At 41.3% G+C, this 27666-nt stretch overlaps 2 protein-coding genes across 3 annotated transcripts in view; both read left to right on the top strand.

The window, feature by feature from the left end:
- The window catches only part of LOC126764552 (uncharacterized), a 307965-nt gene extending 301739 nt beyond the window's left edge, over window positions 1-6226 (top strand). Inside the window, exon 2 of one of the 2 annotated variants that reach the window (XM_050482247.1) lies at window positions 3425-6226. In XM_050482247.1, coding sequence (XP_050338204.1) covers window positions 3739-4857 — 1119 coding nt within the window. In that variant the 5' untranslated portion in view covers window positions 3425-3738 and the 3' untranslated portion in view covers window positions 4858-6226. The remainder of the gene's footprint in view (window positions 1-3424) is intronic. The other variant, XM_050482246.1, reaches the window with a different exon arrangement.
- The window catches only part of LOC126764541 (endothelin-converting enzyme 2), a 1258369-nt gene extending 1243192 nt beyond the window's left edge, over window positions 1-15177 (top strand). Inside the window, exon 12 of the mRNA XM_050482233.1 lies at window positions 15159-15177. Within this exon, the coding sequence (XP_050338190.1) occupies window positions 15159-15162 (4 nt within the window). The 3' untranslated portion in view covers window positions 15163-15177. The remainder of the gene's footprint in view (window positions 1-15158) is intronic.
- The last annotated feature ends 12489 nt before the right edge of the window (window positions 15178-27666 follow it).

Raw genomic sequence — 27666 nt, 5'->3', positions numbered from 1 at the left:
CAGTATAAACATTTGGCTGGGCTGCAAATGGCAGACCCACATTTCGGTACTCCGGGAAGCATTGACCTTCTGCTAGGAGCTGACGTCTGGGGTCTCATTTTGAAGGGAGACACGATTAAGGGTGGTCCTAATGAACCACATGCACAACTTACGAGTTTGGGTTGGGTTATTTTTGGGCCCGCATCAACATCTTCAATAAATAATTCAGGCTTGCGCTCATATAGCGCCAACATTTTGGAGAGTCTCGTTTGGACGAGATTGTAAGCAGCTTTTGGAAGCTCGACGAAGGGTCTGATGGCGACGAGGTTATTGATGATAAATGTGAGCAAATATTCTCAACGACTCATTCACGAACGCCGGAAGGGCGTTACATGGTGCGCTTACTAATGCAAGCAACCACCCCTAGGCGACTCTTATTGCTGCGCTTTAAGGCAATTCTATCGTTTGGAGCGTCGACTCTCCTCCGATACACCATTACGTGATAAATACATCGCTTTCATGAAGGAGTATATCGAACTAGGGCATATGGAAGCTCTGGGTACTTACAATGATTCCAGTCGCGTATATTACATTCCGCATCATGCCGTGTTGGGCAAGTTTCGTGTCGTTTTTAATGCTTCAGCACCTACATCAAATGGTGTTTCTCTAAATGATATACAACGTGTGGGTCCAACCATTCAGAATTCGTTGAACGATATCCTTTTCCGATTCCGAAGATACGCAATTGCTCTGACCGCTGACGTGGAAAAGATGTTTCGCCAGGTTTTAGTAGCACCGGAGGATCGAGATCTCCAACGTATCCTTTGGCGCGAATCCCCGAACGAGAACGTTAAAATATATCAGCTTATGACGGAGACGTATGGCATGGCATGTAGCCCATACAACGCAGTGCGAGCATTACAATAGTGTGCTGTCGATAATTATGGAGTAGTTGGTGACCTTCATCAAGCCGAATCGGCGCGTTCTGCCATTATTTCTTCATTTTATGTGGACGATTTCCTTACGAGCTGTACTAACGTTGAAGACACAGTCACTTTAGCCAAGAATGTATCCCTGATTTTGTCGAATGGTTGTTTTAGACTTCGGAAGTGGAATTCGAATAGAGCCGCCGTTCTAGCGAAAATTGGAGAATCCTCTTCTTTACATGAATGCAATATCCACCATGCGCCAAATCCTGGAAAAGACCCGTGAAAGGAGAATCGACACACACCACCTCTTCGTCGATTTCAAAGCCGCTTTCGACAGCACGAAAAGGAGCTGCCTCTATGCCGCGATGTCTGAATTTGGTATCCCCGCAAAACTAATACGGCTGTGTAAACTGACGCTGAGCAACACGAAGAGCTCCGTCAGAATCGAGAAGGACCTCTCCGAGCCGTTCGATACCAAACGAGGTTTCAGACAAGGCGATTCCCTATCGTGTGACTTTTTCAACCTGCTTCTGGAGAAAATAGTTCGAGCTGCAGAACTTAGTAGAGAAGGTACCATCTTTTATAAGAGTGTACAGCTGCTGGCGTATGCTGATGATATTGATATCATCGGCCTTAACACCCGCGCCGTTAGTTCTGCTTTCTCCAAACTAGACAAGGAAGCAAAACAAATGGGTCTGGCAGTGAACGAGGGCAAGACGAAATATCTCCTGTCATCAAACAAACAGTCGTCGCACTCGCGACTTGGCACTCACGTCACTGTTGACAGTCATAACTTTGAAGTTGTAGATAATTTCGTCTATTTAGGAACCAGTATTATGTGAGAACTAAATATCTATACAGAATTTAGCCCACACAACCCATAAAGGCACACCCTATTGTTCACAACACAACGGGAAAACCACGCCACTTCTAGAAACACAAGAAGATCGAGAAACCAGACATGCAGATGAAATGACAACAACAACGCATACGCAGCAGTAAAATCACGCCACGCAAGCAATACAACGGGATACCACGGAGACGGAGAAATCTGACAAGCAGACAAAACAACAACAGCATACATACGCAGCGGTAAAACCACGCCACTGCCAGCAACATACGCCGTCCCAGCAACACACGCCATCCCAACGCAACATGTTGCGAATGTTCTAGCACGCAGCACAGGCTTGCTGGGGAGTTAGGTGATCGATGATCAGGGAGTCAGCACGGGACTGTGACAGCGTACGCACGCTTGGCATCAGACTACGCAGTGAGTTTATCCTCTGGCTAGTCTTGGTACCCTGACTTGTGAACACCGTCTGTTAAGGGTGAGCTTGGTAGTGAGTTTATCCTCTGACCAACTCAACCTTTAACATCGCGGTCGCTAACGCAGTCTTCCGTGATCCGGGATCTTTAAGCGGCAAAGTAATTAAAAGGACCTCTCCAGCGGAGCAGAGGAGCGTAAACGGGTATAACAGTGCAGCGTTATTGAAGCCTACGCGAGCGTCGGCAGAAGTAGCCGGACGTAGTCGTCGTAGCACGCGAGTGCTAACGTGTACATCAGGACAGCGTCATCGAAGCCTACACGAGCGCCGGCAGAAGTAGCCGAGCGTAGTCGTCGTAGCACGCGAGCGTCAACGTACATATAAGCCAGGACATCGTCATCGAAGTTTACAGGAGCGCTGGCAGAAATAGCCGGGCGCAGTCGTCGTAACAGAGGAGTGTCAACGTGTACGCAAGGAGGCTACACGGGAGCGTCAACGTACATCAGAGGATAGTGTCAGCGAAGCCAACGCGAGCGCCGGCCGAAGTAGCCGCGTGTGATCGTCGCGGTACAGGGCAGTAAGTCGTCTAGCGCCCAGAAGCGCAACAGAGCGGGAAACGGTATTGCCCTAACGGGCCACACAGAACCATTACCCTGACAGCGTCGTCCCCGGGCGACGACAGTACAACTCAGAATACTATTCTGTAACAAAGTAGATTAATATATGTACGTTACATTTTACATATTAATATAAGTAAGTTGAATGAAATAAAGTACGATTCGCAGAGGAGCCCCAGTATCTACAAATTTATTGTAACGAACCCTGGACACGGCGAGTATACCTCAGCAATTTATACTTGTAAGAAGCAGGGGCAGAAAAAAGCTTCGTTACAATTAACACCACCAACAATGTCAGCCTGGAAATCCAACGCAGGATTGCTCTTGCCAACAGGTGCTACTTCGGACTGAGTAGGCAATTGAAAAGTAAAGTCCTCTCTCGACGAACAAAAGCCAAACTCTATAAGTCGCTCATAATTCCCGTCCTGCTATATGGTGCAGAGGCTTGGACGATGTCAACAACTGATGAGTCGACGTTGCGAGTTTTCGAGAGAAAAGTTCTGCGAAAGATTTATGGTCCTTTTGCGCGTTGGCCACGGCGAATATCGCATTCGATGGAACGATGAGCTGTACGAGATATACGACGACATTGACATAGTTCAGCGAATTAAAAGACAGCGGCTACGCTGGCTAGGTCATGTTGTCCGAATGGACGAAAACACTCCAGCTCTGAAAGTATTCGACGCAGTACCCGCCGGGGGAAGCAGAGGAAGAGGAAGACCTCCACTCCGTTGGAAGGACCAAGTGGAGAAGGACCTGGCTACGCTTGGAATATCCAATTGGCGCCACGTAGCGAAAAGGAGAAACGACTAGCGCGCTGTTGTTAACTCGGCTATAATCGCGTAAGCGGTGTCTACGCCAATTAAGAAGAAGAAGAAGAATATCCACCTACCCATAGCTACAGTGCTAGGGCTGCGTTGGGACCCGGTGAGTGACGAATTGTTATTTATGGTATCACTGAAGCAGTATAATGAAATGCCGACAAAGCGGCGAGTTCTTAGTGATGTAGCTCAATTGTATGACCCCACTGGATTTTTGGCACCAGTCATTATATCGGGCAAGGTATTTATACAGACTCTTTGGTCTACGGGTATATCTTGGGATACCCCACTACCTAAAGATCTGTGTCATATTTGGTCTAAATTTCGCAATGACTTAGGTATTCTCGATAAGGTTCGTGTACCTCGATGGCTTGGTATGGATGCAACTAATCGTACTTCCCTCTATGGTTTTTGTGATGCCAGTCAGAAAGCCTATGCTGCTGTGGTTTACGCACGCACTATTGACAATGATGACAAAGCCAATAAATCCTTGCTTACCGCACGCACCAAGGTTGCGCCATTGAAAGGAGCCACAATCCCTCGACTGGAACTATGTGGAGCTCTTTTATTAGCCAAGACAATTTGTAATGTTCGCAAGGCGTTAAGTTTAGAGGATACCTCTGTGCACTTACTGACGGATTCCAGTATTGTCTTGAGTTGGTTACGCAAACAGCCTGTGATGTTAAAACCTTATATTGCCAACAGGGTTCGGCAAATACAACAATTGACGTCATTAGATTTGTGGCATTATGTACGTTCAGCGCAGAATCCAGCGGATTGCGCCAGCCGTGGTGTGACTCCATCAGAGTTGCTGGGTCACCATTTATGGTGGTCAGGCCCAGACTGGTTACGTCAGAAAACAATCCCATTTGACCAAGCACCAGAGTTACAAGCTGACGAACGTATAACCATGCAGAGTGAAGAGAGGTCTAGAGTTTTAACCTTCGCATCCTCAATTCGATTGCAGCTTATCACCCGACGTATAGATGGACAACATATTCCACTAGCACAGCGTTTTAGTTCCATCAAACGACTTGTCAGAACTACAGCTATAGTTCTGCGCTGGTTACCAAGGTATCGCCATTTTCGACATCATCTTGTTACCGCCCCAGAGATGGATAATGCGCTTGAATTGCTCATTCGTATTGATCAATCGTCTGCGTTTCCTCAAGACTTACGTTGTTTGGGCGAAGCAACCAACTTATCATCCTCGAGCCCCCCCTACTCGCATTTAACCCCTACATAGATGATCATGGTATCATCCGGGTAGGCGGCCGCCTTCATAGATCAGCCTTGGTAGAAGAACATCGTCATCCAACTATACTTCCGACGGTTAGCGATTTAGTTAGGCTGCTTGTTCACCAAACTCATATCGACACCCTTCATGGCGGTGCACAGCTGATGCTGCAGACTCTACGCTACCGCTATTGGATTCTTCTTGCAAAGCAAGTTGTCCGCAGTATGGTTCATAAATGAGTGATTTGCAGAAGACATCGGGGAGTTACCATTACTCAACAGATGGCATCACTACCACGACAACGGGTCAGCGCATCTCGGCCATTTTTGGTGTCAGGTGTAGATTACTGCGGTCCCTTTTCACTCCGCATTGGCACTAAAAGATCTCGCAGTACAGTGAAAACTTATCTCTCAGTTTTCGTATGTATGGCTACTAAAGCTGTCCACATCGAGTTGGTGGATGACTTGTCATCAAAGGCGTTTATAGACGCTTTCACGCGTTTTGTTAGTCGACGCGGTTTGTGTCGTGACTTATATAGCGACAACGCTACAACTTTCGTCGGAGCCAATCGGATGATGAAGGAAGATCTAGCCGCTTGGCACAGTGAACAGAATCAACAATATCTCGCCAACGTTGGGACGAGTTGGCATTTTATAACCCCAAGTGCCCCCCATCAAGGTGGATTGTGGGAGGCTGCCGTGAAGTCCGCGAAACGACACTTGGTTCGTGTCATCGGTAATCAGGCGATGTGGCATTCGCAGTTACAAACACTATCGACACGAATTGAAGCTTGTTTGAATTCGCGTCCGCTTATACCGCTGACTGATGACCCTGAAGACAAATATGTGCTAACACCTGGAGACTTCCTCATTGGCGCTCCTCTTCTCGCAGTGCCAGAACCGACCGTGGCGGAAATTCCATCTAACCAACTAAAGCACTGGCAGTGGTTACGACGAATCCATCAACAATTCTGACATCGGTGGAGTGAAGAATATTTGGCGACTCTACAATCACGAAGCAAGTGGCGCAGGCGTACCGAAAATATTCACGTGGGAGATATTGTCCTAGTCAGACATGAAAACCTCCCCCCAACACATTGGCGACTGGGTCGTGTAACAGAGGTACATCCTGGCAGTGATGGCCTTGTTCGAAACGCAACATTGATGACCTCTAATGGCGTGTGCACCCGGGCAGTACAAAAACTGTGCCTACTTTTACAACCGGACAATTTCGAAGCAGTTGCTTCGACCGGGCAGGATGTCTAAGATTTATTTTAAATTTATTATTTCATTTCACACGATGTACCCTGTGCGGTGTTCCTCAATTACTTAGTATTCCTTACTTCTTATATTTTGTTTAACTATTGTATTACTATCGTTGTAAAGAGCCTCTTCTACTTTGGATTGCTGTAATAAACGGACGTGTCTTGCACCTGCGTTTGATTTAATCATTAACATCATCAGTTGCTGGAATCTTTGTTGCTCGTTCCCTCTTGGGAGGTTAGAATGTACCTCGAATTGGAGATTCACATCGTCGTGGTAAATAGTACTAGCTACTGCCTAAGCTGTTTCCAAACCTTTAGGGTTATGACTATACAGGACCTAGGATGAAGGTCCTTTCTGCTTCCCGATTCGCATAGTCTTTCATAGAACCACTGTTTTGGTTTTCGGACATCTCAATTTTTGATAATACCGAATAAAGCGTTTTGCTCAATTCACTGTGGAATTCGGCTAAGGTTTTTCTTTCTTGTACGATCTTTTTCATTTCCTCTAACAGGACGTATAGTCAGCAGTTTGGTCAGCAAACGTGTGATCCAATCTATTTATTATGGAATAAAAATTCATCTTCGTATTGTGGTTTGTAAGAATATCTGCTGCTGCTTCTGTTATTTTTGTGCATACTATACCAAGTGCACTGTAGTATCTAGGGTGGTTGGTGAATCCTTTTATACCATCTATAAAGATCCATACTTGCGATCTCCAAGATCTATATTGATATTTGTTTCCATCGAAGCGTGGAAGTGCTTCGAATATTTCCAGGTCAATTTCCATGGGGTCGTTAATGTGCAAATGTATTGCTTCATGTTGATTGACCGTCGATACTCCTTTAAACGATTAGCTTGATTCAATCGCTGATAGTCGATTCTGAATCTCAATGCTTTGCTGCAGCAAATTTGAGTTAGTACGTCGATGTGTGCGCGTAGTTGTGCCATTTCTGATGTCATCGTAACTGCTTCTGATTTTATATAACTGCGGTGGATTTTTGCCCTTTTCGTCTTCAGGAAGTTCTTGATTTGCTCCAGTTTTTAGTGGTTCCTCAGAATTCTGTTTTTGTTCCAATTTTTCAGGAACCTGCTGTGTCTTTCTTTAAGACCGTGGATTTTGGTTTTTTAAGTCTTATATTTCGAAGATTGGCGGGAAAACAAGTTGATTTGCGATCCCGGTTGAGCCCCCAGTTAAATAATAATAATATTGTGTTTATTATTTTATCTATTTGTTTAGTTTAATATCTCCACCTTCACGCTTGATGGCAATACTCAGGCTAAAGGAATTTATGCTTACAACTATTTGTACTATGGACAGATTCATGTTGTTCTGTTGTGTTTTTATTTTAAGGGGGTATTCTGGTCTAGAAATTTAAAAAAATTGAAATTTTTTTTATTTTTTCAAAGTTTAACTATTCAAGAATATGTGTACAAGAGGATTTTTCAAAATTCAAATTATTTTCGGAGATATAGGCATTTTTCTGACTCGACATCCAAATTGGTTCGGCCGGAACTAATCGAACAAAAGACTTTACGCGAAACTTTAAACGCGTTTTTCTCAAAACTGACTTTTTCGGAACGATACCCACGATTTCTCAGGTTCTGCAGGACCGATTTACTTGAAATTTTTATAGAGTCTTCTGTACAGGCTTGTCTATGGTTGGAACAAGCCCCATCCCCAATTTTTTATTTTTATTATTTTTAAAAAATTCGAAATAGTCAGAAAAAGTGATCCAAAAAAAAACTTTTTTTTCAGGCAGTCGCAATTTTGTGAAAAAATTTTTTTTCCCACTTTTCCGTAGTTCCGGGCACTGCGACATTATTCTAGCTTAATAATTGTTTTTTTTTTTTTTGGTTTCAGAAAACTAGGAGCGTTGAAATCATGCGTATGGTCACTTGGTAATTTTTAGAGACCCCCCACTTCGTCAGCTCATAATTTTTTAAATTTTTTACTTTTATTAGTTTTTAATTTTTTTCTGTACTCTTCTTAGATTAACAAATTCTAGTAAAAAATGGATGGTAAAAAAGTTAATTGCCTTTTTTTTACGGCACTTAAGCTGATAAATCTATTTGGATAAGTTCTTGTCTGTTACTGATAATAACAATACATTACTATGTGTATAAGGGTGTCCGTTATTTACCGAGTTGGCTATTTCCACATGAGTATCGTCAAAATCGTTTCTTTTTGACCTAAAAACAATTTTGGAAACAAAGAAAAATTTTTTCGATGCTTTTTAACCCTGCCTAAATAAGGATACTTTTCCCATTTTATTAACATGGGATTTTTGCACTATTTAGCAAATAATTCTTATTTCGTACATTATACTCTTTAACTTACCAACAATGCTCAATTCTGCTTCTATTATGATCCCTTTAGACGGAGAAATTTTCATATTGGCGCAAAAAATTTATTACATAACCTTTGGAAGGGTCAAAATTAATTTGTATTGATTATTCTAATTATTTTGCTTAAACTACTTACTAATTAATTTTTATTCTGAATTTCGTGTAAGATCTTTTATTTTAAACTTTCAATAATCATACATGACCATAAATGGTTTTTACCATAAATGGTTTTTAATTTTTTTCAAGACAGCTTCAGATAAACACTTATCAATAGTTCTATAAGCATAAACTGCTTTCAAAAATTGCAAATCTTGGTTCGGAGGCGCTGTAGCAAGAGGTGCAGTATACCAAAATCTCACATATATAAATACCACGAATAAACAAACGTCCAATAAACTTTTTTCTTCTTCTGGTGATAGTTCAAAAGCATCTCGAGAAACATAAATTTTTAATGAGTAAATGGCTTTCGACATCCAGCGAGCGTGATGGAAAGCTCCAGGTTTATAAAAATGAATACTTTGATGGTCGACAGTACCAAGAAATATTCGGGACAATTCAAGCAGCTCTTTGTAATCGTCGCGGGGTAAAACCGTATCTAATAAATTTTGGATGTTTCGATCTATTTCGTCAACTTGATTAATCAATTTTTTATGAATTTTATTTTATTTTTTCTAAACTCATGATGAAAGTTCTTAATTTTCAATAGATTGGAGTTCTCGAGGTTAAAAAGATATTTTTTAGCTGGATACCAAATCAATTTTTACACTTTCTATTCAGCACTAGTCACATCAACTTAACAATTAAAAATTCAGTATTATAACGTGAATTAAGAATTGTATCGTTTACTATCTAAAAATGGAATATTGTTGTCAAACGAACCACAACAACCAGAATAGACAATAAGTAAAAAATTAGTTTGTTGTTTTTTATTCACTTTAACGACCGTCCGCTAGAGCGCCACATATCCAATATATCTGGTTCTTTCATTTATTTTGCGTTGGTAATAACCATACGAGTATTACCGTACTTCAATTTGAACTATTATTCTTTCATAGAATCACTGTGTGACTTTCAGAAGCAAAAAATAAGAAACTTTAAATGAAATTCAGAATAAAAATTAATTAGTAAGTAGTTTAAGCAAAATAATTAGAATAATCAATACAAATTAATTTTGACCCTTCCAAAGGTTATGTAATAAATTTTTTGCGCCAATATGAAAATTTCTCCGTCTAAAGGGATCATAATAGAAGCAGAATTGAGCATTGTTGGTAAGTTAAAGAGTATAATGTACGAAATAAGAATTATTTGCTAAATAGTGCAAAAATTCCATGTTAATTAAATGGGAAAAGTATCCTTATTTAGGCAGGGTTAAACGGCATCGAAAAAATGTTTCTTTGTTTCCAAAATTGTTTTTAGGTCAAAAAGAAACGATTTTGACGATACCCATGTGGAAATAGCCAACTTGGTAAATAACGGACACCCTAATGTGTATATGTCATACATGTTTTTATGTTTACAGCTGATAAGGATTTGTTGATATATGTATTTGTGTTCGTGAGTATGATAAGGAATGTTATCTTTCTTAACTCGCGCCTACCCTTATCTCAGCTCCGAATAATAAGATGTTGATTGTTGTCGACTTAGGAGCCTTCTTTTTTCTTGGCTGGGGCTTCCTATATTGGTCATTAGTCGGTTAAGAATATCTGAAGTCGTGTGCATGCTTATCTCGAGGGTTATGTGCTTCTTTGTTAGCAGTAGTAGCTCTGTTTTCTCCGTAACGCGCTGGAGGTTGTGTAGAGCGATGCTTGCAGCCGTATCAAGTCTTGGTTCAGCTTTCTTCGCGCTTCTTCAATATCCCTTGCTGTGATTACTGCTGCAAATGTCGTCCATGTAGACAATTAAATACTATTATACTATTCATCTCGCTTTTCTAGTTTAGTATAGCGTCGTAGCTGAAGTTCCATAAGACTGGGCCTAGAATGGATCCTTGTGCTGCTCCTGACGTGACCGCTATCTGTCGTGATCCCTCTTTAGTTTCGTACAGCAGTTTCCAGTTGCTAAGGTAACTCCGCACCACAGCCCTAAGGTGGTCGGGAATCTTAATGCATTTTTTCAAGAGCGTCAATTATATTCACTCATCTAGCGCTGTTGAAGGCGTTTCGGACATCTAGAATCACCAGCAACACTATTATTTTGTACTTATGACATCTTCGCATTTTATAGCAAGGTTTAAGGCAGGCGTTGTACATGTTCAGTGGTACTTGCGGGCGCTGTGCAGCGAATGTTTTGACGATATCTGCCGGGCTTGCCAGTGGCTAGTTCCAGCTCCAACTGAGGGATTTGCGGAGATCTTAAAATGTGTTCTGGATCACTGTTTTATTTTGTGGGGTATAGTGCGTTTTTCGATGTGAACCTTTTTGGCAGTGGTTAAGTCAAGTGGCTTTGCTCAAGCGCCGAGTTTCTTAATTACTATTTTATGTACCCGAGTCCCCAGGGGTTTCTGTTTATATCCTCGCGTAGTTCCTCCCATTTTTTTTTTTTTTTCGCTATCGTCGATGGCGTGCTTCAGCTGCTTTTTTGCTGCTTTGTATAGCTCGGCTTCTTGAAATGCGGCTCCTCTGCGCCTGGATCTCGTGTGGGATCTGCGAAGGCGGAGGAATGTGCGTCTGAGTTGAGCGATATTTTCAGTCCACCAGTAAACTGCTGCTTTATGTTTGCTGTGGGAAGCTATTGTTGTATTAAGCATTGTGTTCTTGACAGTTTTTCTTGCAATAATGGGGGAGCTTCTAGATGGGTTCTGGTCATCTAGTGCGGAGATTAGTTTCGAAGTATCTATGAAGAAATGTTTCACTTTCGTGTTCCATTATTTTTCTGTGCTGGTTAGCATCCGATGATAGGGTAATGCCCGGTGCGGTTTCCTGGCATCCCGGTCTTCTGAACGTGATTGCATTTCCCGTGTTGAGCACTATTAGACCTAGCCGCGCAGCCATTTTTGTAATGCGCTTTCCTTTCTAGTCTAAGTTTGGCATACCCCATTCTACGGCTCTGGAATTTAGGTCTCGCTTATGATGATTAACTCGTAGTCATTCTCCATTACCATTTGCGGGAGTAGTGCGTCAGCAGCCTTGCATCTATGCATATTGGCCTGTATTTTATTCACTTGTTTCGGTAGCTCCTATATACCGTACATTTTTCCCGGGATATGGGCAGCAAGGCATTTCAATTTGTGACTTGGGTGGCCGCATTTGATACAAGCACTTTGTCCTCTCCTATCTGGCTCTTTGCAATCCCAGCTTAAGTGCCCTGGTCCAAAGCAGCAAAAGCACCATTTGGGGGTGCCTGCTAACCCAGCCAATTTTAAATACGTGCCTGTCGCATCAGTGTATCAGCTCAATACTGATCAAGCGTTATGTATAGTATGTCCTTACCTGCTCTCTTGTCTTCAATGGGGTCCTGTAATGCTTCTTTGGCAGCCCCTTCCTCTTTTGTTGTGAGCGAGTCGAGGTCTCTGATCTCTGTAGTAGCCTTTGTTTTAAGGTCGGCCACAGTTGCAGATTCTTTAAGGATGGTCTTAAAGGCCTCACAGAAGCTGGCCATTGTAGACTGTCCCTTTTCCTGCTCTTAAAATAAAGCCCCGGCTTTTGTTTTGCGGATCCCTTTGATCTTAACCTCGGCCTCTTTAAGGTCTACCTTTCTACGAATATTCTTGAGGACTTCGGCGTAACTATTATCTTCTGCTGGCTTTATGACACCGCCTCTGTTTGTCGTTTAGGCCTATTAATTGTTCTCTGACTTTCAGCCATGTTCCTCACTTGTTGCCTCTCTTTTGAATTTTTAGTTGCTTCTCCACAGTTCCTTCGTTTGCGTGGGTCTTCCTAGCTTTTTTAGGCAAAACTTTTTGCCACTGACCGTATCATTTGGGAAATGTGTTCCTGTTTCAGCAAGCTCTGAGTTACTTCTTTAGTGGCTGCTCTCAGTGGGTGCTCTTCCCTTCTCCTTGTTTTGCCGGTGCTGCTTGTGTGGCCGGAATCTCCTATGAGGCTGTCATTTCTCCAGTTTGGTCTGGTTGTTTTGGAGTGGCGGTGAGTATGGGAGATATAAGTGTCCTACTGCTTATACGGAAGACCATCCCGTATTCCTCGTCTTGGCCATCTTTGTTGTGTTGTTCTTCCTGTTGGTTTTTTTGTTTTTGTTGCGATGTATTCGTTTTTTCTAGTGGGTTTCCGCTTCAAACCGCTTTATCTGCACGTTGTAGCCTTTTTGAACCCCGTGGTTATCTATGCAACCAGGGAGGTCACGCGAGGATTGACACAAGTCTTTATGGGAGCTTATGTTCAAAGGCAGGTTTGGGTACGAATAAGGAGCTCATCTCAACTGAACCTGTACGACCAAAGAAATTATGGCGAGGTGCATTGAACGTACTTGAAGACTTGCCATGGTTTTAACGAGACGGAAATGAGAACAGTATTAGCCATTTCGGTAAGATGTTACCAGCCTCAATTCTAATGGACTCTTGCTCAGAGTTTTTCGTCGTCGTCAGTGCACATTTGGTACTGGGCGCTGAATTGTTCCCTCGTCGCTTTGGTGCCTCCCTCTCGTGGGTAGGTTCGCCCTCGGTGCAACCCCGGTGGGGGTTATGGATGCTTATTTAAAAACAGTATCTTCTCGCCTCTTCGCGGGAGATTCATTGGGCACGTGAAGCGTTTTAAGCCAAGCCCTCCTGCAGCTCTTGGTCTGGGGCTGCGTATTACTATTCGCAACTACACAGCGTAGGCCGTCCAATATCTGCCAGCTGTGACCCTATAGTAGCCTGAGCTCAGCCTTATGAGGTTTATTTTGTGAGAAAACCTTAAAACTGATTTGTGAGGGAAATTTTGTGAGGTTCGTTTTGAGAAGAAAAAAAACACAATAAACTCACCACCACGACTTGCAAAGCACTTTGCTGTAAACCAGCTGTTTTACAAAAACAAACAAAACAAAATAAAGAAATAAACAACCAAGAAAAGTGAGTAATTTTGCAAATATATTAAATTTGGTGCACACATAATAATTAAATTTATTTTCAGGATTTCAAAATGTGAAAGAACAATGCAGGAGCTGCTGCAGTATTACACCATATTATTTAAAGATAAATATATTTTTAATTTCGCATGTATTAAATTATTTTGACATAAATATGGATACGTATTTTTATTCATTTTTTGAAGGCAGTAAAATGTTCAAAGGCCGTAAGTTACATATTTGTTGTAATAGACAAATACTTATAATAATTATTTGCTTTATAATAGATAACGCCTTTGGAGAAATAGTTCCTCCATTCTATTTCAATAAGGCAATTGCAGATTTCTTTAAAAGTATTGTGGTTAAATGAGCTTCTGCGCCCCCCTCTTAATATAAGATAACTACACACCATACTCAATACATCATTTTTCCATCCCACACTACACACACCATACTCAACTCATCATCTACACCACACCTTTCACACCACACACGAGGACACCAAACACCATCAACAAAAGGGACTGGCGGACGTCGCCCGTCTCTCTTTCTCGATCAATCCGTGTGCATATACGCATCAACAGTAACTCGATACCTGAAGTCGCCGTCGTCATTAAATGAACGGGTGAGTTTGCGGTTTTTATTTTCAAGGTTTACAGCGAACTTAAATATGGTCCTTCGAAGCCGTACCAGACGGCAGTAGTGGTAACAAAAAACAAATAAATAAATAAAACAAAAAATAAAAAAAAGATAAAATTAAAATAAATAAAATAAATGTAACAATTATAATAAAAATCGGTCACGGTGTCGCGGTAACGCGTTAAATAAAACAACAAAAAAAAGAAGTGTTGGTGAAAAAGCCGAAGTTTAAAACGGTTAAAACAAGAAGAGGAAAAAAAAACTCGGAGCTCAAAACAGTTAAAACAAAATAAAAATGAAAAACACGTTGAGAAAAAAAATTGTGGAAGAACAACGGTGTTGGCGGTGAAAAACAACAGTTTAACACAGTTAAAGCAAAAAGTGAAAGAAATGTGGTGTCGTGAGACACCAGGTAGGAACGAAGTTCCTTCGGATTATGTAGAATCGATACAATTTGCAAAAAAAATTGTGCTTAATTTTATGTAGGTTGTCCTGATTTTTCTCTCAAATTTCGCTGATTAGTTTTTATTTAAGTACAGATAAGTATTAAGAAAACTATACTGTCGTCCTACTGCCGTTGGCAAATATAGGAAATATTCAAGTTAGCGGGAACGACAACTGTCGGCCTGCAGTCGTGTAGTCGTGCAGCTGTCAAAATAACAGTGTCCATAAGAACGTCTGTATTTTAATATTTGACAGATGTAGTTTGCAGTCTGTCGCGCTCAATGTTTTCCGCACTTCACTCAAAACTAATTTGCATACACAATAATGTTACAGATTTTCATGCCTAATTATTTTGCAAAACCTAAAGGTAGGCTATAACTAGAGATCTTACAGTCTTTTTCTTACGGGTTATTTCTTACGGGTTTTTTCTTACGGTTTTGCTACCACTTTTTTCAGTTACGTCCCGCAGCAAAATCCCTATCTTCTCCAAGCCTGCCGTAAGGAACTTCGTTCCAATAAAGGGATTTGCATACTAATCACTGTTTCTTATTCTAATTATAATAATAATCTTAACTAACAATTTATACCAGTGTGTATGTTTATTATATTTTTGCAGGTAATATTTTTCAACGTGTGTCAGTTGATCTAAACTCCACTGACCCAACTGAAAAAAATGATGACTTGGAGATTCTCAACAACGACGGACTTGAGAATTTGGCAGGGCAACACCGAAATTTGTGCCAATTCGGAAAATTGTTCATCTTATACTTGGGTGGATCACCTTTCTGAAGGAAGACTCTCAAAACCAACAGATTTGTTGTGATCCATCAACATGTGAGACCCTTGAAAGCAGTATTTGTCGATGTAAATGATACTGATTTGCATATATGTACAAATTACGTCCAGAAGCACTTAGATTTAAGTAATTTTGTAAATTGTAGCACCATTGTAAAAATATTGTTTTTCAGAGCTAGAATGTATTTTAGGATTCGTTCCTTAAATAAAAACTTAATTGAAAATATGTACAGCAAAAAAAGATAATTAAATAAGACAATAAATTGATACTTGGTCACAAAATATTCAAACTTTTTATTTGCATAAATTTATTGAAACAAACACAGCAAAGAGACAAAATTAAATAATACAATAAAAATACAATTAAATGAATATGTAGGTAAATGTTCACTATAAAATATTCACTTATATTGATATCTTTTATTAATATTAACTTATATTAATGTTAACTTTTGATGATATTCATGTTTTTGTATGCCTGCAATACAAAATTGCTTCTTATTGCAAAGAAAAACAAACAACTGAAAATCAGCTGATTGTACGTTGGTCGACCGTGACGTAGATGCGCAGAACGAACAAAATTTGAACTCGTCATTGCGCAATCTTGTTTCTATCATTCTTGGATCATCATAGATATTAATCGATTGTCGTTTTTTTATATTTTGTAAGCAACTCAAACACGAAAAGTTTAAAAATAAGTAAATTTTACATAAATTTCGTAAATATTATGAAACAAAGTCAACATATATTTTTATTTTTATTGATAAATATGTTTTTTGACTACATACGTTATAGAAAATTTAATATTTGTTTTCGACATATTTATTTTCATTCAAGTTTAAAAACATCTCTGAATAATGAAATGTAATAGATTTTGTGACTGTCACTTACAGAATACCAAAATCGTCTCAATTCTCAAAAATTGTCTCTAATACCATGTTCAGACCGAAAATTTAAAAGATTAGATTATATTTAAGCATTTCATAACCCAACAGTGTTCCCACTGCCGTTAGAAAATAAAAAACAGCTGTTATTGTCATTCAAGAATTCACATCGCTTAGTATTTATTAAAAGAAAAGATTGTCATAAATACTATATTGAAATAAAAAGACGGTTTTTTTTAATATTTTCCATATAATAGAAATAATGGATGCATTTTTTCATTTGTTAAGTCGATTTTCAGATGAAATTAGATTCATTGCTTTAAAAAAATTTGTTTGTTTACATTTTTTTCTCTTTGTAGTGTCTAAATCAGCTGTGATAATGTAACAGATTTCCAGTGCTGACAAATAGATTGCGCAAAATCAGAGTCGCACAGAGAGATTTAGCGTGGATCAGTTTCAAATCATTTCAATGAAGTGATTTGGAACTGCCATTTTTGTATGGCGAAATCTTGATAAATTTTTAAGATTAGTGGGATAATCCATTCAACAGCCGAAATCGTGTGATTAAGTGTCGGTCTGAACATGGTATAACTTAGAACCTCAAATTTAGAGACTTGAGACTGTATCACAGTACAGAATCGCACGGTTAATGTAATCTAATCACTAAAAATTTTTAGTTTGAACATAGTATATGATTTACAGGTTTGAGTACATACGAATCAATGTTGGAGAAATTGTCGACTTCTCGAGATGTACCATCTTAGGGGTTTTGAACTAAAAGTTAGGGGTTGAAAGGGGTAAATTTTGGAATAGCATCCCCCGATTTCGGGGTTAAAATTGATATGTATGGATAGAGGAGGTCCTCCAGATTAAGAAATTTATATATATAGTTGTCGCTGATTTAAGCTTTTTGAGATATTTGCATTTAAAGTTCAAAAATCCACTATTTAAAATGCGTGTTTCTCCCATTTATAATGAATTTCGTAGTTATATTTTTAACTTTTATATCCACTAACACTTCATTAATTCGTTTCTAACCATTTATTTCATATTTAATAGTGCAAAAATAACTTTTATTCAACATTTAACTTTTGTTCATTTATTTTTGTTCAAACAATAACAAAAGGGTTGCATTCTAACTAATAAGAGTGTTACCTTCTTCCTCTTCTTAATTGGCGTAGACACCGCTTACGCGATTATAGCCGAGTTAACAACTGCGCGCCAGTCGTTTCTTCTTTTCGCTACGAGGCGCCAATTGGATATTCCAAGCGTAGCCAGGTCCTTCTCCACTTGGTCCTTCCAACGGAGTGGAGGTCTTCCTCTTCCTCTGCTTCCCCCGGCGGGTACTGCGTCGAATACTTTCAGAGATGGAGTGTTTTCGTCCATCCGGACAACATGACCTAGCCAGCATAGCCGCTGTCTTTTAATTCGCTGAAGTATGTCAATGTCGTCGTATATCTCGTACAGCTCATCGTTCAATCGGATGCGATATTCGCCGTGGCCAATGCACAAAGGAGAACCTTTCTCTCGAAAACTCGTAACGACGACTCATCGGTTGCTGACTTCGTCCAAGCCTCTGCACCATATAGCAGGACGGGAATTATGAGCGACTTATAGAGTTTGGCTTTTGTTCGTCGAGAGAGGACTTTACTTTTCAATTGCCTACTCAGTCCGAAGTAGCACCTGTTGGCGAGAACAATCCTGCGTTAGATTTCCAGGCTGACATTGTTGGTGGTGTTAATACTGGTTCCTAAATAGACGAAATTATCTACAACTTCAAAGTTATGACTGTCAACAGTGACGCATTCGTTAGTTGACTGTCGACGCGGGTCGTTGTGATTTTCAAAGTGTTTTTTCGGTGATTTTTTACGATTCTCTTTTGTGCGGTCGTTTGTTTACGCGAATAGTTGGCACCGTTATTGCCTGGCGCGTGTGAGTAGCGGTTCGCTGGAATTGTTGGTGCGATCGCGAGTAGTGAGGGTCGGTGATCGCGAGTGTTTTTGTGCCGTTACAAATTTGTGTGCAATTTTGTGCATTTTTGTGTGCCAAATCGGCGTGAGAAGCGGTAAGTAATTTTTATAATTGCTATTGAATATACGGACAACGTGGTCATCCACGTTGTTCTTATTGGCGGAAGCTTTGCACGGTTCCAGTGTAGCTCCGTGTTGTTGGCACTCTTGCTGACTGGACTACGTGCCAATAGTTCTGTGCTGAGCATCTGGCGGTTAGTTGGTTCGGTGTCAGAAGAGTCTGGACAGGATTGCCCAAAGGGTGAAAGCGTCTGTCCAGCGTTGGAGATTGAGACTCCTGTAAGGACCAACGGTCGTAACAGCGTTACCGTTTAGCCCACGGTGCGATTCGGTACAGCACCACATCGGTCGACTCCGGACCGTTACGGGGACTTCGTCCGGCCGGCGGCCAATTGAGTGGCCTTAATCAGACCACTTGTTTGAGTTGTGGGCTGTGCCACCGCGAGCACGCTATAATCGACCGCTTGGGTGGTCGTTGTTATCGGCAGTCGGCCATGTTGCGGCTGCCAAAAGAATCACGGGGGAGCTCTACGAGCTTGTGTTTGAAACCAAGAGCTTTAATAGAGAGACCGCGAAGGGACTGTTGGAGCTTACCTCAAAGTCTGAGGCGCTTCTGATGACGGTCATAACCGAGTATGCCCATCTTCGCGGTCAGGTAGATGCCCTTAGTGGGAGTTGTGGGAGACCCTCCTCTTCGGCACTGAGCAGGTCAATGCCGGCTCCGTCGGCACCGATGCCTGCGCCTCCAGCACATGGTGCAGGATGCAATCACTCCGGTGACACCGGTGTGAGGATCCACGAGATTAGGCCAATCAAGGGAGGCGAATAACAAAAAATTCGGGGAGGTGGGGTTGGACGTCTCTGTCAACCTGAAGTTGGGTCGTCGGGTGGTGGTCCAGGGGGTCCATACGGAGATCCCCCATGAGGAATTTATGGACGAACTACTCCGGCTGAACCTCAAGGATTTCAGCCCGGCATCCCAGAGGACTGACGTGAGGAGGGTCAGTCGTCCCTGGAAGGTGACCGCTGACGGTAGCACCAACGTCGTCCTGGAGGGTACGGACAATTTGATGTCCGCCCTCTTGGAGAAAGGTCGGTGCCACATAAAGTGGTTCTCCTTCCGGGTGCGACCGGATAGCCCCGTCGCTGGCTGCTTCCGTTGCATGCGTTGCATGGGATTTGATCATCGGGTGGCTGAGTGTAGGGCCAAAGCAGATGTCTGTCGGAGGTGCGTTCAAGAAGGCCACCAAGCTGCCAGTTGCGTCAATGCACCCCCCAACCAGCTGGACATCTAATGATGTCAGCCGTCTGCCCTATCTATTGTGGCATTATTGAGCGCGCCCACGCCAGACTCTGATGTGGGGCATTATCCAGCTCAACTGTCAGGGCTCTTATGCCGTAATGTGTGAGTTGGGGATTGCACGGCTGAGGGTGGGTGCAGTATTGCTCTACTCCAGGAGCCCTACGCCACCAATGGTGTGGTTCGGGGTCTTCCAGGGGGTTTTAAGGTCTTCACTGACCTTAGAGCTAACGCTGCAATAGTTGTGCATAATCCACGCTACGATTGCGTAGTTGTGGATTCTTCACAACTGGGTATATGTGTAGCTATAGAAGGGGAATTCGGTAGGATGATTTTCGCTAGTATTTATTGTAAATATAGCGAGCCCCTAGAGCCCTACCTGGGCTACATGGATAAGCTGCTACTACTTGCGAGTACACACTCCACATTATGAATGAGCCGAGCAAGTGGTATACGTTCGATGGGCCTGAGGGCGTGAGCGACATTGACGTGACGCTTATGAATGAGGCAGCAAGTAGGGCTTACAGCGTTAGATGGGAGGTTAAGGGAGGGTAAGAACTGAGTCACCATAATTTGATTCAAATTATGGTTACCCCTCCATCCCCTCCCTTGCCTTATGAGAGTCCATTGCGGCGATGCCGTACCGCGGGTACTGACTGGAACCAATATGGACTCTCGGTTAGGGAAGCGGTATTTAGCATACCGCTTAGAGAGTTTGAGGAGTTGGGGGTTGACGAGCAAATTGCTCGTCTATATGAGGTAGATGATGGGGTTTTTGGCATGAGTTAACCTTGAAGAGGTGGACTGTCAGGCGATTGGCACGAAAGTTTCAACGCGTCCGACGGTCCAATTCTGATAGGCTGTCCCAGCTTAGGTATGAATTTAGTTGTGCGGGTAGGGAATATAAGGAGATTCTGGTGAAAAGCAAAGAGGAAGAGTGGAGGAGTTTTGTGAGAGAGAATAGGAACGACCCCTGGGCTCAGGTTTATAGGATTTGCCGGGGTCGTAGGAGGGAGGATATCACCTCTCTTCGCGTCGGTGACACTCCTTGTCGTCGTGGAGAGAGTGTGCGGGGGTTCTGTTAGGTGCGTTCTTTCCTAGGTCGGAGGTGCAGGTACCTCAAGCACAAAAGGTGCCTGTCCCTCCATTAGATGATGGGGAGTTGGGGTTCGCCTTTGGCCTGGTTAGGTCTAAGCGGTCCCCAGGTTTTGATGGTTTGAACGGAGAGATGTGTAAAAGCTTATGGAAGTTCATTCCGGAATACCTGGAGGCCATTTATAATAAGTGCGTCTGGGAGGGATACTTTCCAAGCGAGTGCAAAAGTGCTAGGGTTGTTCCTCTCCTGAAGTCCCCTGATAAGGTCAGGAGCGATCCTCGATCTTATCGGGGCATCAGTCTCCTTCCAGTACTTGGAAAAGTGCTGGAAAGGGTCATGGTGGAAAGACTTCAGGAGCTAACGCGGGGTATGTGGTCGGATAGGCAGTTTGGGTTCAGGAAAGGACGCAGTATAGAGGATGCGTGGTTCTTAGTACAGAATGTTGTTAGGGAGAATGTCCTTGGCATATTTGTTGACTTCAAGGTGGCGTTTGATTACCTAAGCTGGGATCGAGGTCCGAGCTAGAGCGGGCGGGAGGAGATCTCTTAGAGATGTGACGCAAGTCAAATATCTGGGACTGACCATGAGTGAAAGGATGTGTTTTACTCCACACTTGGCGAATTCGAAGGAGCGACTGCAGGCAACCGTAGACAAAATACGACGGATTTTGAGGAGCGATTGGGGTATCGGACGTCGTGCTGTCCGCACCATATATCGTGGGTTGTTTGTGGCCTGTGCCACTTATGGAGCCCCTGTATGGTGGGAGACAGCCACGACTGTCTAGGGGTCTCAAAAACTCCTCCCAATCCAGCGTTACATGATGTTTGCATGTTTGCCTGTATGTCTCACCGTCTCAACGGATGCGATGCAGGTCTTGTTCACCCCCTCTTGACCTGATTGTCATACAGCGTGCTGTTGCATTCAGGTTAAGAAGGGGCTTGAGTGTGTCATTGCTGCGGAATGACTGGATTTCCGACGATGATGTGGAGAGGGAGGGATATCTAGGGAGCAAGAGGCTCCTAGATGATAGGGTTAGGTGTAGGTGGCAAGAACGTTGGGACAATAGTCCTAACGGCCGAGTGACGTACGATATTTCATATTCATATTTCAGGAGGGCCATGTGTAGGTGGCAAGAACGTTGAGACAATAGTCCTAACGGCCGAGAGACGTACGAGTGTATTCGGGACGTGGGGTTCGTTGAGGATAACCCAGATTTCAGATTCTGTCTGAGTTTCCTACTTACGGGGCATGGGCCTCTGAATGCATTTTTGCATCAGAGGCACCTTTCGGATACGTTGGGGTGTTTTTGTGGGGCGGGGTCGGAAAATTGGTCGCATTTGATTGCAGAAAGCGCAATGTACTCGGACATTAGGGATTTTGGTGGTATGGGGATTAGCTGGACTGATGGACAATTAGATGTTAGTGGTGTGATCTCCACTAGTCGGAATACCGAACAGTTAGGGTCGTTTGCGCGTGAACTATTTAAGCGGCGAAGGCGGTTAGCTGGAAGCTAGGATTAGTTTCTGTATGATTGGTGTGTGTAAGTGATGTGTGTATGGGCTCCAATCCCTGGCCACCAGTCCAGAGCCGTATGGAAGCTCAACTGGTAGTAGTAGTAGTAGTAGACTGGCCCCTCGGGGCGTATCGTGGTGGTTGTGGTTAAAACCCAAAACGCGGGAAGAACTGACTTTGTCAGTTGAATGTGGAGTTGCATTGCAACCGGGTGCCGGACCCAAAGCACGGCAGAGGTTTTAGATGGGCCTCGAACCCTACCAAGGTGGTTAGTATGTCCATTCCACACTGCCAATTGGTACTGAAAATGCTTTGCATTCTCAGGGCGCTGATCAACGCATTGATTTGATCCGCTGTGCTTTTGAGCGCCGTGGAGTAAGGCTGTCGTCAGCAGGTGCCCACGTAAAACACACCGGACGTTGTCTACAGTGACGTGAGTGCCAAGTCGCGAGTGCGACGACCGTTTGTTTGATGACAGGAGATATTTCGTCTTGCCCTCGTTCACTGCCAGACCCATCTCTTTTGCTTCCTTGTCCAGTCTGGAGAAAGCAGAACTAACGGCACGGGTGTTAAGGCCGATGATATCAATATCATCAGCATACGCCAGGAGTTGTACACTCTTGTAGAAGATGGTACCTTCTCTATTTAGTTCTGCAGCTCGAACTATTTTCTCCAGAAGCAGGTTGAAAAAGTCGCACAATAGGCAATCGCCTTGTCTGAAATCTTGTTTGGTATCGAACGGCTCGGAGAGGTCCTTCCCGATTCTGACGGAGCTTTTGGTGTTGCTCAACGTCAGTTTACACAGCCGTATTAGTTTTGCGGGCATACCATCCGTTCATATTTTACAGAAGAACCAAAAGAAATAGAGAAAACAAATAATACCCCAATGACAGGAAATAAATAACACATTAGTTTTCCACATAGAATTCCTTTCTGCATTGGCGGCCTTCGGCCGCGCTTCAAAAAAATAATCCTTGGTCAGACCAACACTTGGACGTGCTCAGTTTTTTTGCGCTGAATTCTGTTTTGCCCGATCCAACACCGGGATTTATTAAGATAATGAGAATTCTGAAAGATTTAACATTACTCATCACACGATAATGAATTTAGTTATGACGTCATAATCTTTCTTTTTTCTTATTTTTATTCCATTACAAAATATGGTAACACTGATTTTTTGCTTGTTTACAACCATTTTCTTACTTTATGAATAAATGGATTTTAACTTTAGGTTTGATATGGAATTAAAGTTATTTTTGCACTATTTAATAAATGATTAGAAACGAATTAGTGAAGTGTAAGTGGATATAAAAGTATAATATATAAGTGTAAAATGTATTATAAATTGGAGAAACACGCATTTTAATAGTTAATTTTTTTTAACTTTAAATGCAAATATCTCAAAAACAATAAGTCAGCGGCAACTGTATGAATATATATTCTTGATCTGGATGACCTTCTCTCTCCCATATTTAACCATACCCATTTAACCCCGAAATAGGGGGATGCTATTCTAAATCGCAGCCGTTGAAAGAAACAAATGGCATGTTTTTACGAGTGTTATGTATTTAGAGGTATTTTCAGGAGTTTTCTTTACCTTGAATTTTATTTTTTACTGATAAAGGTCCGTATCCAGCTCTTAAGTAATTGCTCAAGAAAAAAAATACATTATTTCTTCGAGTAATTTTGACAGCTGGTTACGCAATGTGAATGATCCACATTAGAAGAGCAAGAGAGAATAAATAAAGAAAATAAACTTTGTGTGTAATATGTATGTATGTATATGTGTAATAACATAAATATTTTCATTGCGATTTACGGATTGTTGTTGATGATTGGTAAATTTTATACAACATTTCAAAAGTAAGTATACTTCATAATAATGATTTTAACTAAATTAGGATGAATTTGACGATTACTTTGAATTTCCTTTAAGAAACTATTGTAGAGCTGGATGCTAAGCTTAATTGAAAATTAATACTACTACGCATCGCATTGAAACACGTTTCATGAAATATATTTCAATTTCGCATTTTCTTTAATTTTCATTGTTTTAGATTTTTTATTAGCGATCTTGAACGGTGGCAACAAATCCCAACGTTCACATACTATGTACGAGTGTGTTCAAAAAGTATCGCGAATTTTGAATTTTCGCGGGTTACGTATATTCGAATTTCGAATTTTTTGTGGCGTTATGTTGGTACTCATGTTTCTCACTTATGCCGACAAGCTCGGCCATTTTGAATGTTCATTTAATTGTTGACAGCTGCTTTGCTCGCACGTGTTTTGGATCGTCTTCGAATTTTACCTATTCAAAAAAATGGATCAAAGAACCTGTATCAAATTTTGTGGGAAAAACGAAATTAAGTGCGCGGATGCATTCCGAATGTTGACTGTGGCATACGGAGAAGCTACCTTGACCGAAGCAACGTTTATCGGTGGTACAAAATGTTCTCAGAAGGCCGAGAAGATGTGAACGATGAAGAGCGTGCCGGACGCCCCAGCACTTCAACAACAGTCGAAAAAATTAATGAAGTGGAGAAAATGATATTGGCCAATCGTCGAATCACCGTTATAGAAGTTGCTGAGGACTTAAACATATCGATTGGCAAGTTATGCGTAATTTGCGCGAAGCAATCCGCCAGAAACGCCCGGATTTGCGAAAGAACAAAAATTGACTTTTGCACCACGATAACGGATCTGCTCACACATTGTTGCTTGTGCGCGACTTTTTGGCCAAAAACAACACACTAATGATGCCGCAGCCACCGTATTCCCCAGATCTGGCCCCCTGTGACTTTTTCTTGTTCCCTAAACTGAAGAGGCCCATAAAAGGACGACGTCACGCTTCTCTTGACGAGATAAAGACGGCATCGAAGGAGGAGCTGAAGAAGATAAAAAAAATTAATTTTTGAAGTGCTTCGAAGATTGGAAAAACCGTTGGCACAAGTGTATAATATCTCATGGGGATTACTTTGAAGGGGACAAAATAGATATTCATGAATAAATAAATAATTTTTGAAAAAACACAAAATTCGCAATACTTTTTGACACACCTCGTATATGTATGGTATGAATTCAATCTGGCGGTTCCAGTCATTCGAATTTCAAAAAGTCAAAACCTACTAGATCCAGTCAACTGTCGAAGTTTGGTAGGTGAGCGGTTCTCACATTTCCAGTGACAGTAGAGTTGGGCATCTCTTTATGTCTGGAACGAGCCATCTGATGCACACAGCTCCAATGTACTTCAGATTCAATATGGCACATGATCAGAGACGTATCGGATTTCGAAGAAATTTGTAAGAATTTTCGGTAAATGTTCAGCAGAGCCGCTTTTCCGAAAACGTGCACCAATTTTCAGGGGAAATGTCTTAAAAAAATCGTTTTTAATTCTATTATCTATTTTTATGTTTTTTTTTGTAATAAAAACAAAAAGAAATGTTATGATTTTGCACGATATTTACGCTATAAATAACATCACTGTTCGAAATTCAATTGGGTACTAGTGATACAAGCAGCGATCGGTTTCAAAAGAATTATGAACGCCGGGGTGTTGGACCGACCAGGGTTATTTCTTTTCGAGCGCTCGTGTCCAACTTCTTCTTTCTGCAATAATAATGAATTATAAATTTTTCGATTATGTATTTCTCATTTCTATCAATTCTCGTTCAGTCTCGAATATCGAGAGTATCGATAATTCGAAAATGATCAGTTCATGAACCCAATCGAATTTACAGCAAAGATGCCATAATTTCGAACATACCTTGCCATTTTTGTTGAAGTGAAGTGATCGTGAAGTTTTTCATATTTTTATGAAAATAACATAAAAACTAATTTCTCATGTTAATTTACTAAACAGCATCAATAATTACGTGTATATAGAAAATATATTTTTAACATCTAAAGACGTGTAAAGTGTAAAAGTGAATTTTTGATTTCGGGAAATACGAATTTTTTCTATTAAAACAAAGAAAATATTGTTTTTAAAAGCACGCGCCTAACATATACGTAAAGTAGAACTAAAAACGAGTATTTTAAGACATTTCCCGTGAAAATTGGTGTACGTTTTCGGAAAAGCCGCTCTGCTGAATATTTACCGAATTTTCTCTTGGTGGTTAACGGATCAAACTCAAAAAGGATACTTAAAGTATTAGATAAAATAATTTACAAATAACATTATAATTGAATATAGAATTTCCGTAACCATAATTTAATCCTCATTTTAATAATAATTATTTTAAGGGAATTTATTAAAGTTTTGTTGGAGTTTTAGAAATAAAAAAGTTTGTGATCTAGGAACACTGATGGGTGTAAGCAAAATCAAGAATGATAGAATAAAAAATTACGGAAACCGTCACCTAATTCTTTTGTGATAAGAAGAAGAAGCAGCGTTAACTCCTGTAGCATGTTGTTTTAGAAAAAATCGAATTAAAATTTTTTTTAATCAGAAAGCGTTTAAATAAAATAAAATATTACAAATCTGGGTTATTCAGTTACCGCATTCAAATTAATTTATTAGGTAAGAAGTAATTAAATATAAATAAGTAAATTATAAGGAGCAAGAACTTATGCGTTTAGAAACATAAATTAATCCTCGTCTTTAAATAAATTACAATTGTCTATAGAACTATCTAAGCTAGTTGAGTTAAGCTGATCAAGAAGTGTATTTTCCAAGGGCTGTAGCACATGAAAATTTTAATTACCTCTGCTCTCATACCGCAGCATTTCATTTTTGACTATTGTTTTGCTATAGTTTTTTACTTTACAAAACTCCGAGCAGAGCAGAGCACATACTTTTACATTGGTCTGCTACGGCTCCCGTAGCAGATAGAAGCATAGCAATAATTTTAGAAACTTTGTTGCTACAATAGTAAATGAAAACCAGAGATAAAGAGATCCCTAACTCTAATGTCACTGGAAATGTTAGAGCCGCTCACCTGCCGAACTTCGACAGTTGACTGGATTGAGTTGGGAACGGCCAGATTGAAATTATACCAAAGTATATGTGAACGGCCGCCGTTCAAGATCACTTATAAAAAATGTATGTACAACAATGAAAATCAAAGAAAATGCGAAATGAAAATATATTTCATTAAACGTTTTGCAATTTGATGCATAATACCATTAATTTTCAGTTACCAATGATGGAGTCATGTGTAGAAGTTCACGCAAGTGAGGAAAGTTTTCTGATCGATCGCCGATTCTTTTACATATGACTCAAGCAGCTCAAGACTTCCGGTCTTTGACCAAGTATCCTCTGGGTAGCTTAAGAACATCCGTTTGAAGGCGAAGTAAAGTGAGAAGGCGAAACATCCCCTTCGCAGGGTTGTGCGTTGGGTTTGGGACCCGTCACGTAAAAAAACACCCCCAATAAAAGGAAGCAACAAGCCTCGGATGAGAGACCCCCCGTATGATGACGACCATGGCAAACGAAATAAGGACTACGAATTAAGGGCATGCACCTGGAATGCCCGGTCTCTTAATTGGGAAGGTGCCGCTGCCCAGCT

The sequence above is a fragment of the Bactrocera neohumeralis genome, unplaced genomic scaffold (assembly GCF_024586455.1).
Source record: "Bactrocera neohumeralis isolate Rockhampton unplaced genomic scaffold, APGP_CSIRO_Bneo_wtdbg2-racon-allhic-juicebox.fasta_v2 cluster09, whole genome shotgun sequence".
Taxonomy (NCBI): Eukaryota; Metazoa; Arthropoda; class Insecta; order Diptera; family Tephritidae; genus Bactrocera; species Bactrocera neohumeralis.
This window is presented reverse-complemented; position numbering and strand designations above follow the sequence as displayed.